The sequence below is a fragment of the Atractosteus spatula genome, chromosome 8 (assembly GCF_055471065.1).
Source record: "Atractosteus spatula isolate fAtrSpa1 chromosome 8, fAtrSpa1.hap1, whole genome shotgun sequence".
In the NCBI taxonomy this organism is placed as follows: domain Eukaryota; kingdom Metazoa; phylum Chordata; class Actinopteri; order Semionotiformes; family Lepisosteidae; genus Atractosteus; species Atractosteus spatula.
In genome coordinates this window covers 9,875,760-9,890,440 of record NC_142713.1, presented here as the reverse complement: position 1 = coordinate 9,890,440, position 14,681 = coordinate 9,875,760, and the positions used below count along the sequence as shown (strand labels likewise).

The following is a 14,681-nucleotide window of genomic DNA, read 5'->3' as shown; positions in this document are numbered from 1 at the left end:
AGCAGAGAGAGAATCCATAATCCCTCTGTCCTGAGCTCAGGGTTAAGTGCTAATTCAATCATAATGTCAGTATCTTCTGTGCTCTACAACATTGCCTGTGCTTTTAAGATCATACTTGTAAAGGACAATTGGCGAATTGTGAAACATAGGCAATTTCTTCTAGGAAACACAGTGAAATCCCCAGGTTACACAGGACACAGAGTAAAGCACGTCTCAGTACTCCATTTTCACTTTTGTCTCAGAAACCCAAAATTACGTCACTCCTCCAAGGTTTACACTTTCTAAATTTTACCCTCATTTAGGTGAAAAGTTTTTGTGCAGACCCGAACTACATGACTCTGACTCACACTATGTAAATTAGGTCATCACAAAGAGAACTGTATAAAAGGAAATCTTTCTATACTAACTTTTTTTTACAAAAAGGGAGTCTTCTTTCATCTTTAAGCAAGATTCAGATTTTAGTAACTTGAAATGCACTACAGTGCACTGTAAGGTGTATTATTTTTTACTTCCATATATAAAGAACAGCCATAACATTCTTTTATGTGTCATTCTGTGTTGTGAATTTCTTTGTGAAAAATGTTGGCATTGTGTAATGGGACCAACTGTCCATGTGGTACCCAAGGATTACTCTAGGTGGGGCTGTTGATCAAAACTACTTTTTTCACACTTGATGGATTTCAAGTTAGACTCCACTGTAACACCACACCTCTTTCTTCCTCTTCAGTCTCCCTGCGTTTTCCCGACACCAGGCCAGAGCAAAATTTGCTTTGTAGTCTAGGGCAAGGCAGTGTAATAAAAGAGTACAGATCAGTTTCAAACTGAAACTCTTGTGACGGAGAACTGTCAAAAGGGAGTTCTAAAGTTTTGCTACTGAAAAGGCTGTATAAACTAAAAATGAAGCAGCTGTAAAACTTAGATGGCCGTGTATTAATACAAGATACTCATATGAAAGCAAGAATCAGGTATTATACTTATACTAATGTTTTAGTACATTATTTACTATAACACTTCAGGAGTCCTGAACGTTGATTCTTACTCTGATGCTGTAAATATGCAGTTTATTACATTATACTGTACCTAAGTTCCACATGTGTGACCTAATGCAGTTTTTTGCTTTGGATAAAGGTATCAGCAAAAGATTATAACAGCAACCTTTGCTGAATTATGTAGCATCAGACTCTGCAGCCATCCCCACATCACCACACAAAGCAACCTTTTCATCCTTTAGAGAGGTCTGTACATTTGGTTTTACAGCCCACAATAACTTAATTATGCTGCAGAAAAATAAATTAAGACGGTCAAAATGATAATAGTTTACATCTCAGTCCCCATTAGTGAAATAATGTCTGTGCTGTACCTAGAAATATCCCTTGTCTGCTTAATAAATGCAGCTTTGATGGGAACAGGAAGTGCTGCAGCTTGTGAGAGCTGGGCAAGACAACAAAATATAGGTGTCTATCCATTAAACAGCCAGCCAGCTTTCTTGATCACTGTAAGAAGATAAAGCAGGCACAGCAGGATTGTGGATTACAGGAAACATCAGGGAGGAGGTCACACACCTACAGTATCTATATCAATGGGACTGCAGTGGAAAGGGTCAGCAGTTTTAAGTTCCTGGGAGTTAACATCACAGAGGACTTAACCTGGTCTCACCATACCAACACCGTCGTCAAAATGGCATGGCAGTGCCTATTCTACTGTATCTCTGCAGGCTAAAGAAGTTTGGCATGCCATCACATATCCAGACCAACTTCTACAGGTGCACTATTGAGAGTATCCTGACTGGCTGAATCACTGCCTGGTATGGAAGGTGCTCCGCTTTGGATTGCAATGTACTGTGGAGGGTGGTGAAGTCAGCACAGCTCATTACCGGTTACCAAACATCCAGGGTATCTACTCAGCTAGATGTCTTAAGAAGGCAAGATCTATTCTCAAGGACCCCAGTCGTCCAAGTCATAAACTGTTTCTACTGTCCGGTAAACGGTATAGAATCATTCAGTCAAAGACCAACAGATTACGTAACAGCTTCTACTTCCAGGCAGTAAGACTGCTAAGCAGCCAAGCTGCAGGCACCTTCAGCAACCACCCTAATGGTCTTTATTAAATGGTCAGGTTACTGTACACGGACATACAGTTTTCCATTGTACTGTATATGGCACACTGCATATTGCATTATTTGGACATAATGTATTGCATACACCCTGGATATGTAGCAGTTTTTTTAATTCAATTTTTATTGCACTATTATTATGTAACTTTATTCTGTAACTTTTAATTTGATTTGTATTTTTATGTCCCCCTGGTGAGCGCTCAGAAAAGACTTTTTTATTGCCAGCAATTACTGCCACATGCTGTATTGTTGTGCATTTGATCAATAATCTGATTGATTGAGCTAGTACAGCAACAGCTGAAAAAGGATCAATGGGCTGCATCTGTCATTGAAGGAGGGCTTATTTTAATGAACAGTGGTCACAAGGGAAGCACACTGTCTCACACAGACAATGAAGGTGTCACGATCGTCATCCCTCCTCTTATGGGCGCTCCAACCCTTTCATATTTTACATTATTATGTGCACCTGCCCCCTGTTTGTCTGTCATTATTTAAGCCTGGCCCTCTCGCTATTCCTGGCTCAGTATTGGAAGATGAACGCCACAAGGCTTGCCTATTCCCCTGGCTCGCAGGTAGTCCGAGGGCAGGCCTTATTCCCCGACATCCTGACCGTCTGAGTCCCGGGCTCAGTAAATCCACTGTAATTAATTCATGGCTGAGCTATTATATCTCACCAATTTATTAAGAAACAAGAGCAGCACAATGGGAATGAATGGGAATGGCTCTTTTTATTTAAAAGAGTATTACCAATTTCATTAGACTAGAAGGTTCAGACATACTTGGCAGTACAAGGAAGGGCAACAGTATGACAAGAACTACAACAAAACAAATTAATGTAAATGCAATTTTTCTTACCAACAAATATAATAATAATTTGCAAAGGGTGCTGTATACTGTATTGGGTGTGAACTTTTACTGAGAATGGAGTACACCAGAAACAAACCATAAAACTACCACCGCCCAAGTGCTTTTATCGTTGTAAAGGAATTTCAAAGTCCTCCAACAAACCAGCATGCTAAAAAGGCTTATGAAAACAGGCATGAAAACAAAAGCACAAAAAACTACTCAGAAGTCCAACTAAACTTCCTTCAACCTATACATTCTCTTCTCCTTACAAAAACTGGAGGGAAAGAAATGCTCACTGACAATATCCATCAATCCAATGTTCTAGTTCAAAAGATTTATTTTTTGCTGTTGCTGTAGTCATTTCTCGGTCTTCAGAAAACCCGCTTGGTTTTGGTACGAAGACCCTGTTGTCACGGATGTCGGAAAGGACGAACCGTGGAATGACAGGAGAGTGAAAAGACACTATGCCTAGCGACGAGACAGGGGTTAGCCCGGGCTCAGCTGTTCAGGGAATGCCATAGAGAAACCAATGCCCTCACGTAGCGGACGTGGGGCGACCTGGTGCTAGGCGGGTTTCAGGACATCCGAACGTCAATGCTGAGCGAAGGCAGAATGAAAGACCCGGAAATATATAGCCCCAGATAGAGAGAAACACCGGAAGGACAGCAGAGAACTGGAAATGAGAGACAGGACAGAGAAGGAGCGCCCTCTGGCTGCAGAGGGCGTGACACCTGTCAAAGAGCAGCAGGTTCAGACAATATGGAAATCCTTGTCTGGACCACATTCCTCAGAATGCTGTGGGGAAAAAGATGCTGCCCTTAGTCACCCTTTTGGCTCCAAACAATTGATCACAATTGTTGACAATTTAAAAGCAGGAAACGAAAGCTTCTGTTGTCAGCTGATCTATCTGTTGTCTAGGATCACAGGGCCTCTGTTATGCAATCTGAACCAGAGGGAGGGAGAGAAGGAAGCTTCTAACTGTCCGAGCAACAGGTGGAACTTTTGTAAGAGATTTAAAGTATCAAAAAAACTTTATTTTGGAGTCAGTAAGTAGCTTGGCCACCCGGCTACTGATAGAGACTGACTGAAGAAGTCAATCAGTAGCTCGAAATGGAGCTAAGACTTTTGTTTTATGTTTAATATTTTTATCTCCATTGCAAACATAAAAGTACTTACTCTTTACCTTATGACTACTTTGTGCTTGTTTCACCCTGACATGCTTTTCAACATTACTATTTAGACCACCCTGTACAACGGTGTTATAGACCTCTCATGCTGGTTTGTCACATTCTTAAATACACTGAGATACACAGCCTGAGAACACAGCCTGAGAACAGGCTTTTGTTGACAACACTTGTGCTCAATTAATTTGGGGAAACCTGTATTTGGCCCTCATGATCCTGTGATCAAATGGGTAACATACAGTAATTCTATTCTTTTTCTAATAGGTCCTTGTAATATGCAAATGATATGGAGAAAGTTAAGCCATTTACTAAGGACACCCACTATAACAGTATCACATATAGTGTTACAGAGTATAACCTGTCCCCAGCTCAGACCCAGAGGGATCTGTGACCCGTGAGCAACCTGTGACCATGCAAAATTGAGTGCAACGTGTTTGTATGGCTAGGGTACTAATAACTACAACCTCTTTCACACCCCTCTTTTCCACTCAATACAGCTGGTTGTTTCTTGTTGTGAAATAGGTATGTCAAGTAACTGTCAATTTCTTTATGTTTTATACTATTGATGTTTACATTGAATCTTACATTATCTACAGTGGTGTAGTGAAGATAAATTATCTCTTAGCTGGTCTGTATCAAAACGTTCATTGGTTAATTCTTTATATTAGGATTCCTGCCGCTGATCACAGATCCTGAAATATGTGAAAACATTTGTCATCTACAACCAAGAGCATGGGCATTTGGAAAGGTCAGGAAGGTCAGATAAAGAGCTGAATATCTGGAATATCGGTCAATCTGAGGAACATATCCTAAATCAGTGAAATTCTGGAGGACTGCCTACAGTTGTCATTCTTCAAAATATGTGTTTGCAATGATTGGCCCTCAAAAATAAAAGATTTTATTGGCTAAATTAAGCTTCTTCAGCTGAGTGCCATGAGGGTGATACTCTGGAATTCAGCCATGTATCAAATATTACCAAGTGAATAGTAATACAGTACCTAAAACCAGCTACAGCTACAGGAGTACATGGAGTACAGAAAGTAAATCATTAATTCAAAGTCCTATATTCAATTCTCAGCTTTTGTTACGTTACGTTTTGCTCATATCTGATATAATTTTATCCAGGATTTTACATATGAAATGTCTTCATTAATCTGTTGAAAAATGAGGGCATTACAATTTACTATTATGATGTTAATAATGGTCAAATCTAAAAACTTGGACTTCACATGAATACAGGGGTGCAAGAGAAGTTGTCATAGCTGTGGCTTTCAAGGGCATAAGGATGGAGAGTCTACAAATCAAATAGGTTGAAGGCATGGGGAACTGACCTAGAAGCATCTGAGGCTTCAGCTTGCACTCTTGTATGTCAATGGGAGTAATGCTGTTATTTTGTCAAGACAGATACGATAAGATCACTTTATTGGATTCCTCTACTGGCCCTAGGATACAAACCGGCAACCTTTCAGCCACAGGTGCAGATCCTTAGCCACAGAGCCACCGCACCGCCAGTGCACCAATACAGTGCGCCAATGTGTTGTATGAATAAACCAACAAACTAACACTAATGTAAAGTCTCATCAAGCACCTCTGCCTAGCAGAGGAGTGATCGGTGACTTGTTCTATACATAAACAGCTGCAATATTGTACAGTGTATGTCATGGGATCATATTGAAAGATGAATGACTAAAACCCAATCATTTTAAAAATGCTACATTGTTCATTTCAAGTAATCAGATACTTTCTATGGTTATGAAGAAAACAATACACAAGATGTTACTACCGTAGTAGTTCAGGTGGGTAGCTGCGTCAGCATGCGTAGGCTGCAAAGGAACAAGTAATAGGTTTATTCCATGCTGAAAAAAAGAAGAAAGAGAACACAACGTTTCGGCCGTGGAGCCTTCTTCAGGTGTGTTACTACTGTAGATGAGGATTCTGATAGAAAATATGGAAGGGGTAGTGTTTCTAGTTTACCAGAAGCAAACAGGCCTGGCCTGGGCCATGAACCCTGTATGATAATGATGTATTAAGGAATACATGTAAACCTCCAACCTCTTCAGAAGAGACTTTGAAAATAGCAGAATGAATGTATGGATTCAAAAATGCACATACTGTAGCTACAGCACACCTGAAGAAGGCTTCACAGCTGAAACGTTGTGTTTTCTCTCTTCTCTTTTCAGCATGGAATAAATCTATTACTTGTTTCATAGCTACAGTATACCTACTGTAGTATAGCTTTCTAATAAACTGATTTTGATCTCTATGTAAATAGATTACAATGAAAACAATGATTTTAAAGTTAAAGGGCAGACCTGACCCTTCATGGGTAGCAACAGCTCAGGTAGAAAGCTATCCAAAAGAACTTTATTTCTAAAACATTAATTCAAAATCTCAGTGAAATGTTTTAAAAAGGCCTCATTCTGAAATAAAGTTAAAATGCTAGAGTTTAGAAAGATTGATTCCTGAAATCAAAATAAATGTATATAGAAATAAAAATATAATCAATATGAGGTGAAACAAAAATACAAATATAGTCAATATGAGGTTCTATTTCCTGTCTACATGAAAATAATCACTATTTACAACAAACATACTCTTGTGCATGACATTTGGAAGCATTCAAAGGCAGATGGAAATAACAGGGACTAGTTAAAGTGGAGTCTAGGATGAAAAGGATGTTGCATTTCCCTAAAATAAAGTAATTACAAGCTCTAAAATAATTAAACACTTTTTCAAAAATTTGAGAAATGTGTAGACACAGAAGTAGACTGACTAGCTGATGGAAGAGCCTGTAATCCTACTTGGGTCCCAAACCATGATGTACAACACAGCCACAATCTAAAGATAATATATTGAATGCAGTCATTTTTGCATCAATTGTGTTAGGTATAACACACAAATGGCTGACCAGAACATAATACCACTCCCACATATACACTGTTTTTGTAACATATCAGATTTTCTGACCAACAGAAGGATAATCTATCAATCAGTATAGTGAACAAGTTTAAAAATACGTAAATGTATGAGGGATATCCCTGAGCACCCTGGAACTGGCACAAATTATTTTTGTACAGTTCAATTTGAATTGTTTCTATATAGGCTAGTAAATGTCTATTTTCTACTGATTTGGTCAGCTGGGAGTTAATCAGTGATAACTTCTCTAAACTCTCTGATGCTGCCTGGAGGAGATCCATCCACTTTCTTACTTCTTCAGTAGATAGCAGAGAAGCTTCCCCAATTGCTGAAGATAAGACTGAGTGGACCCCAGAGTGATACAGACAACTTTAACATGAGCAATGAGATCATTTTTCAGAAAGTCACTGAGGCAATCCACAACAATACCCTTAAGTGAGCGGAGCTGTGTAGAGAGCCATATTAGTTTCGAGGGGTGAGCATCATGGGAAAGTGCCCTGTTTGTACTGTAGGTACAACCGTCAAAGTAAAAAGCTGCTTATTGGCTTACTTCCCCATAGTTTTTTGAAGTGTGTTTGCTTGGTCCAGTACATAAAATTGTGCTTATAAGGAGCCTGCTTACCTAAGGTTACCTTGTTGTTTTTTAAAAAGAAAACAAGCTCTGAACATGGAGACTCTTGATTAAGTAGCAACCTAAGCATGGAGCTCTAGAAATCCAGATGCACTGGGCTACTTATTTTTTTCTGAGGATGAAATACCTTTTTGTAAGATAGTTTAATTAATTTAATATTGTGCTTCAACAAGTATTTTATATATTTATCCTATATACTATACAGTACTAATTTCTTAACTCATTACACATAGAAATACATACAGTACATATTTTAAGGTTCAGCTGTTTTTGGAAGGACATACTGTATACAACACCTTTGTGAAGGTGGAAGAGAGGTATTTGAGGAGCAGCCTCCATTTTACTCTGTGGAAACTATTCCACATACCTAAACAAGCAGTATATCAGCAGATACTGCCATTGCTCTGAACCCTGCCAGACATCTCTGCCCACACTACTAGCAACAGAATGAAAGGTGGGGCTCCCTGGGGAGTCATAAGATCATCAGCTCTGAAAATAATGGGAGTCAAATCAGCCACCTCCAGAATGCAGATCCCAACCCACACAGTACATGATGTGCCAAGCTAAGGATGTGTCATTTTAATGAGCACAGCAATAACACCTTATTTCAGAGCAAGTCGCATGGTGCAAACAAGCACTTTTAATTGTCTTTCCAACAGTGTAATTGATGTCATGCTTTTGTGGCATCCATCCATTTTCTAAACTACTTTATTCCGGTCCAGTGCCGTTGAGATCCTAACCAGGAGCCTAACCTGGCAAGCAGCAGGCATAAGGCAGGATACATCCCGGATGGGACACCAGTTCATCGCAGAGCACACACAGACACAAACAAACACACAGGGGCCAACTTTACATAGGACAATTATCCTATCTGTTTATCCCAGCATCTGTTTGGACTGTGGGAAGAAACCAGAGCACCCAGCAGAAACCCACGTGAACATGTGGGTGAACATACAACTCCATGTAGATAGCACCCTCAGGAATTGAACCCTGGGCCCCAGTGCTGAGAGGCAATAGTGCTCATTGTCAACAATGACATTCAAATAGGTAAATGAGCACATTTTCAAAAATATGACTACAACATTTCAGGAATATACAAATTTTAAAAAAGCCTCAATACAAAACCATAGCCCGTGGAACCTTTGTTTAAGAACACTTAACAATGCAAATCTCTGCAGGCTTGAGCCCAGTTCAGCCATTCAAATTAACATAGTTTTTAATTCTTTGCTCAGGTGGGCAGGCCAGCATCTCCAGAGAACCTTGCTTTATTTATCCCTGCACTCTGGGAGTGGCAGAGTGAAGCAAATCCACAATGAATCACTGTGCTGTGGAAATTACAGGCATTTTCAAAGGGGGATAAGCCAGCTGCTATAGTACACCTTGAGCTTTCCTCTTCTTCTCCTGTCATTTAATGCATTAGAATAAACTAAACATACTGGCAGGGGCCAGCAGACCAACCGAGTAGCTGGACCCGATGCGGTGTTCTTTGTCGTTGAAGACGAGTGGGTGAATAGGAAGAGGAGAAGGTTCAGCAGTCTCTTTTCCGAAAGGGGCTAGACTGTTGACATGGTCTAAGGCGAGATCCGAGGTTCAAATCCGAAAAGACTAGAGAACTTAGACTGGGAAGAGAAGGTGAGGTAAGGAGAGACCAATACCGGGCAAAGTAATGCGGGTTTAAGTATTACAGGAGGTGGAAGGTGCGGTGATTAGTGAAGTGCCGTGGTTGGTTGATTAACCAGAGCAATGTTGTTTGCTAGAAGTGCTCAGAGCAATTAGGGTGAGGACATTTCCACATTGGAATTTGGTTAGTTGTGGGCGTGACACATACACCTCCATTCATTCCTTTCCAAACGAAGTAGAAGACTTAAAACTGGCAACACACCCTAAAATGACTGTACCTTGCACTGGCCCCCTACCATTTCACACTGTGAAGTTTCCTTTGGCATCTAAAGCTTCTGTTTGTTCTAAAAGCCCTCGCTACGGAAGTGAAGGAGTGAATTTCTTTAGATCCAAATTTAGCTCACCGTGACAGTATTCTGATCTTAACTAGGCACCGACAACGCTGCTGTGTGGGAGGAACGTGGTTTCATTGCACTTCAGCACATGTAACAGCCTTGTACGTGATGCATGAAGATGAACATGTAAAATGAGTTTTCTCATAAATAATTATGAGCATTCAGGGCCACAGACTAGAGAAATATATGATTAAAGTCAATGCTGGAATCAAAAATTGCAGTTAATAGAATACTGTACAATAAAAAATACTGAAATAATATAAATAAGAGAAAATATGTGCACATTTGAATTGCAGGTCCAGTATGAAGATGAATAAGGAACTATAACAATCACAAAATGTGTTAATTGCAGAAATACATTTTAAGGCTACTGTTGTTCATTTCCATAAAGCACAAGGACTTTGTCCTTTAGTGCACAGAACAAAAGCATGAACATCTGTTCAGCAGATTGGTATGATTATTCTGTGTTTCTCTACATATAGTAATTGCTTTTCTGGGAATTTTTGAATAATGAAATAAGAAATAAATGTTAGCTTTAATTGGTACACTACTGTATATGCCAATTACATATCATTCATAGTGCTATTACAAATTAAATTGTCCCTCAGATGTTCAGCTAGCCTCTAGATTTTATACTATATAGGGGCTGTATTCAATGTTTCTTCATTAATGAAAACAAAGAGTATGATAAATCCATCCATTCATCCATTGTCAGAAAGTGGTCACAGCAACAAGGAGATTAACCTACTGTAGGAGCACACAGAGCAAGGTGGTACTACACCCTGGATGGGACACTTGTCCATCCAAGAACACGCATGCACGCACACAAGGACAATTTAAAATGAACAACTAACCTAGCCATCAAACCTTTAAAAGGTGGAAAGAAACTAGAGAACTCAAAGAAAGCCCATTAAAGTGACTTAGAGAAGACACTCTAGGCAACAATCAAGACCAGGACCAGGAAGTGCTATATGACTGCAGCACAAACTACCACCCCCATAATGAGCACTAAATAATGCAACATAAACCATAACAGCTATTTCAACTCAATACCAAGAAGTTAGAGACCCCAAGAGGTTTGAGTTGTGATTTGACCAGTCTCAGCTCTAGCTGGCTATACAGTATGCCTTTAAAGCTGTTCAGTATCTTTAGTAAAATGGCATATGTACTGTATACAGTATAAAATATGCATATAGTGAAAAGTGCAAAATGTAAATCAAAGGTGTTAATGTTAACTTCATACAGAACTCTAGTTACTTAAGAATACAGTGTGCAATTCCTTTTACAGCACCAGAAGATTGCTTATCAGCTCTATCAGAATCCTTTCAGGCATTAAAGGAATAAAAAATAGGATGTAAACCAAGATTATATATTATGCAGTCTGTAAGCACCATGTCCTACATTTAGACAAGGCACCAATTCATTTGGATGAATAATTAAAAATAAATATCAAATATAGAGTTAAATGAACAAGTTATCAAATAATTAAACTAATGGTTATTTTTTGCTTATTAACTTTGGCTTAGCTGAACGTTGATGAACAATTCAACTGTTCTATTAGCATAAGTTCTGACACACATGCTAATTATGCCATGTTAACACCAGGATAAGTACAATAAAAACAATGCAAACCAAAAAAGGTGGTTTCCACTCAGGCCTGGTCCTTGGCTTAGGTGAACCAGATGGCTGCCTATGTCTGTTAGTGCCTTTGGCCTTGTGGCCCCCTCAATGTGCAACATACTGTAACATATTTTTGCAATCGGCACATTCAAATGTGGGTCTCCAGTGGCTCTTTCTGTTGGTGCTATGCTAGTCTAGGTCGTTACAGTTTTTTAGTGGTGAATGTACAGTAAGTGTAGTGGTTTATTTCACTGTCTATGCAGTAAATGAGTGCAGTGCAGTTTCAGCTGCTGGTACACTGAATGCTTTTTGCTTCATTTCGGAAAGTAGCAAATGTTGTGATGAGCAATTTTATTAACCTTTAACTACATCTAACATGCAGTGAAACATTACAAGCGACCTTTTGCATGTTGTGCAAATTATGTTGTAATAAGGAAAAATTAAAATCATCTGGTTACAGCTGGTAAACACACAACATCAACTAAAATTGGGCGCTGACAAAAAGGAAGAACAGAAAAAACGAGCAGAATAAGCAATCTCAAAACAGAGGTACACCAAATCAAGTCAATGTAATTATGTATTTGTATTTCCTTTGGTTTTGATTCTGTCAGATCTATGGAAGCCCGTTTCTGCCAGGGAGTAAAAAAAAACGCGCCATAGTATCTCAGAATTCCGACTTAGTAACTCAGAATTGCGACTTAGTAACTCAGAATTGCGACGTAGTAACTCAGAATTCCGACTTAGTAACTCAGAATTCCGACTTAGTATCTCAGAATTGCAACTTAAAAACTCGTAATTGCGACTTTATATCTCACATTTGCGACTTCGAAATAGCCCATATTTCATTGTCTGTCCTTTTGTTATTGTAACGGATTCGAGTTCTAGGGCTTGTACCCTCGCCGCTCCTACCCTACTTCGTGCATCACTGCAATGGCTTGAACCCAAGTCTTGCCAGCTGAGCTAAAGAACATTACCATTACCCCCGTGCCAAAAGAGCCTAACATGGCTCTCGACAATCTTAACAATTTTCGCCCCATCTCCAACTTACCCTTTCTTGCTAAAATTCTAGAAGATGCTGTCACACTTCAGTTACATAACCACCTTATGACAAACAACCTTTTCGAACACCTCCAATCTGGCTTCCGTCAACTTCACAGCACAGAAACTGCCCTGGTCAAAGTCACTAACGATCTTCTAACAGCTTCTGATTCTGGTTGTCCTTCTATACTCATCCTTCTTGATTTCAGTGCTGCTTTTGACACTGTTAACCATAACATCTTACTTTCTCGTCTTGAGACTGTGTTTGGAGTTTCTGACACTGCTCTCAAATGGTTCAAGTCTTACCTCACTGATCACTGTAATTTTGTCTCTCTTAATGGGTACAGGTCTGAAATTGGTCTTGTTAAGTCTGGTGTTCCTCAGGGCTCAATACTGGGCCCCTTGCTCTTCAGCATTTACATGTTTCCACTTGGTCAGCTTTTAAGATCACATGGCCTCAGCTTTCGTTTTTACGCTGACGATACTCAAATATACATCCATACCAAATCTGACAGTGATGTGGCTGTCTCTATTCTATCTAATTGCATCTCTGACATATAAATTTGGATGACTCAACTTCCTTCATCTTAACTGCGACAAGACTGAAGTCATGCTTATTGGCACCCACCATCAACTTCATAAAGCCAGTCCTATAACCCTATCTGTAGATGGTTCTGTACTTTAGTTTCAATCAAAATTGAAAAACCTTGGGACTGTGTTCAATTCTGGCTTAACATCCGACCCACATGTGCAGCATACTGTCAAAACATCTTTTTTTCACCTCAGAAATATCGCTAGACTACGCCCTATGCTATCACAAACTGTGGCTGAAAAGCTGATAAACACATTTGTGTTCTCTCGAATTGACTACTGCAATGCTCTACTCACTGGGGTATCTAAATCTACTCTGAACAAACTGCAGTATGTCCAAAATTCAGCAGCCAGAATCCTGACCAGGTCTAGTGCAAATGATCACATTACTCCTATCCTGGAGTCCTTGCACTGGCTTCTGGTCAAATTCCGTGTGGACTTTAAAATCGTCATACTCACCTATATGGCTTGGCACCTCAGTACCTGTCTGAACTATTATCGCCCTACTCCCCACCTCGCAACCTTCGCTCTTCTAATTCTGCTCTTCTTACTGTCCCCCAAGCCCGTCTACATTGTATGGGTGACAGGGCCTTCTCCTGTTATGCCCCCAAGCTCTGGAACTCTCTCCCCAAGGATATCAGAGAGTCACCTTCTCTAAAATCCTTCAAATCCAGACTCAAAACCCTCTTCTTCAGAAAAGCCTTAATTGGTTCCATTCTTCACCCCTCTGCTTTTCTTAGTACCACCTTCCATGGTCTCCTCTATATATAGTAATTGTGTTTTATCTTGTGTATTCTTCTTATTTCTTGTTCTTGTCATCAAGTAAAGCGCTTTGAGAAGCCAGCTTTAAAGGTGCTATATAAAATAAAGTTTATTATTATTATTATTATTATTATTATTGACTGTGGTTGACCTTAAAAACATTGTCTGAAAGGGCACCAAAGACTATTGTCACTGGTAGGGTGCTTGTAAGCCTGTAGTACTAATATTAAGGGTTATACAGTATAGTACATGTGTTCGTTCTGCATGTTACAGGAGGCTTTTATACTCTCAGTAAAGAAAGACTTCATGCTCTTGACTTGATGGAAGACACTTCAGAGAACATGTGTTTTGTCACTCTTAATCAATTCTGATCAATCAATCTGCTTAAAACAACATTTTCTAAACTTGGCTTCTCATGGTACATCACCTCAAAGATCATTAAATCAAACTAAAAAAAAACATCCTAGCAAAAAAAACAGCAGACAACTGTGATAATATTAAACAGCACATTAGGCTAATATACAAACATGCTTGAGCAGGAGCTGCAGCAATACTCAGCCTGAATGGTGATTGGCTGTTCTACATTGGTTGAAACAGAGAAAAATACATGATGGAGAAAAATACATCCAGAAAATCTCAATAAAATATGTCTGTGTTGAATAATAAGATATGTATATACTGTAAAACCATGCAGTATATGGTAAACAATCCTTCTGTGTAATCATAAATGCAGAACTAACAACTTCATAGACTACAACAGATGCAAACAAATTGTAAACCAGTAGAAAAACACTTTGATAAGGCAAAGGGAGCTATTTGTTAGCAGCTCAATAGGAAAAGCTAAAATAACAACTGGGGAAAGATATCCTACATACAGTAGATATGATGAAAGTCTAGTTTTATCATTAACAATACTAATGAAGCAAAGTAAGGAACAGAAAGCTAGTTTCAGAATTGGTGTTTTC

General features: G+C 39.3%; 1 protein-coding gene across 1 annotated transcript in view; it reads right to left on the bottom strand.

Moving 5' to 3' along the window:
- cacna1c (calcium voltage-gated channel subunit alpha1 C) overlaps nt 1–14,681 on the bottom strand; it is a 414,391-nt gene that overhangs the window by 92,711 nt on the left and 306,999 nt on the right. Inside the window, exons 10-11 of the mRNA XM_088922581.1 lie at nt 13,901–13,919; nt 13,438–13,457 (exon numbers count right to left, since the gene is read on the bottom strand). Of these exons, the coding sequence (XP_088778707.1) occupies nt 13,438–13,457; nt 13,901–13,919 (39 nt within the window). The remainder of the gene's footprint in view (nt 1–13,437; nt 13,458–13,900; nt 13,920–14,681) is intronic.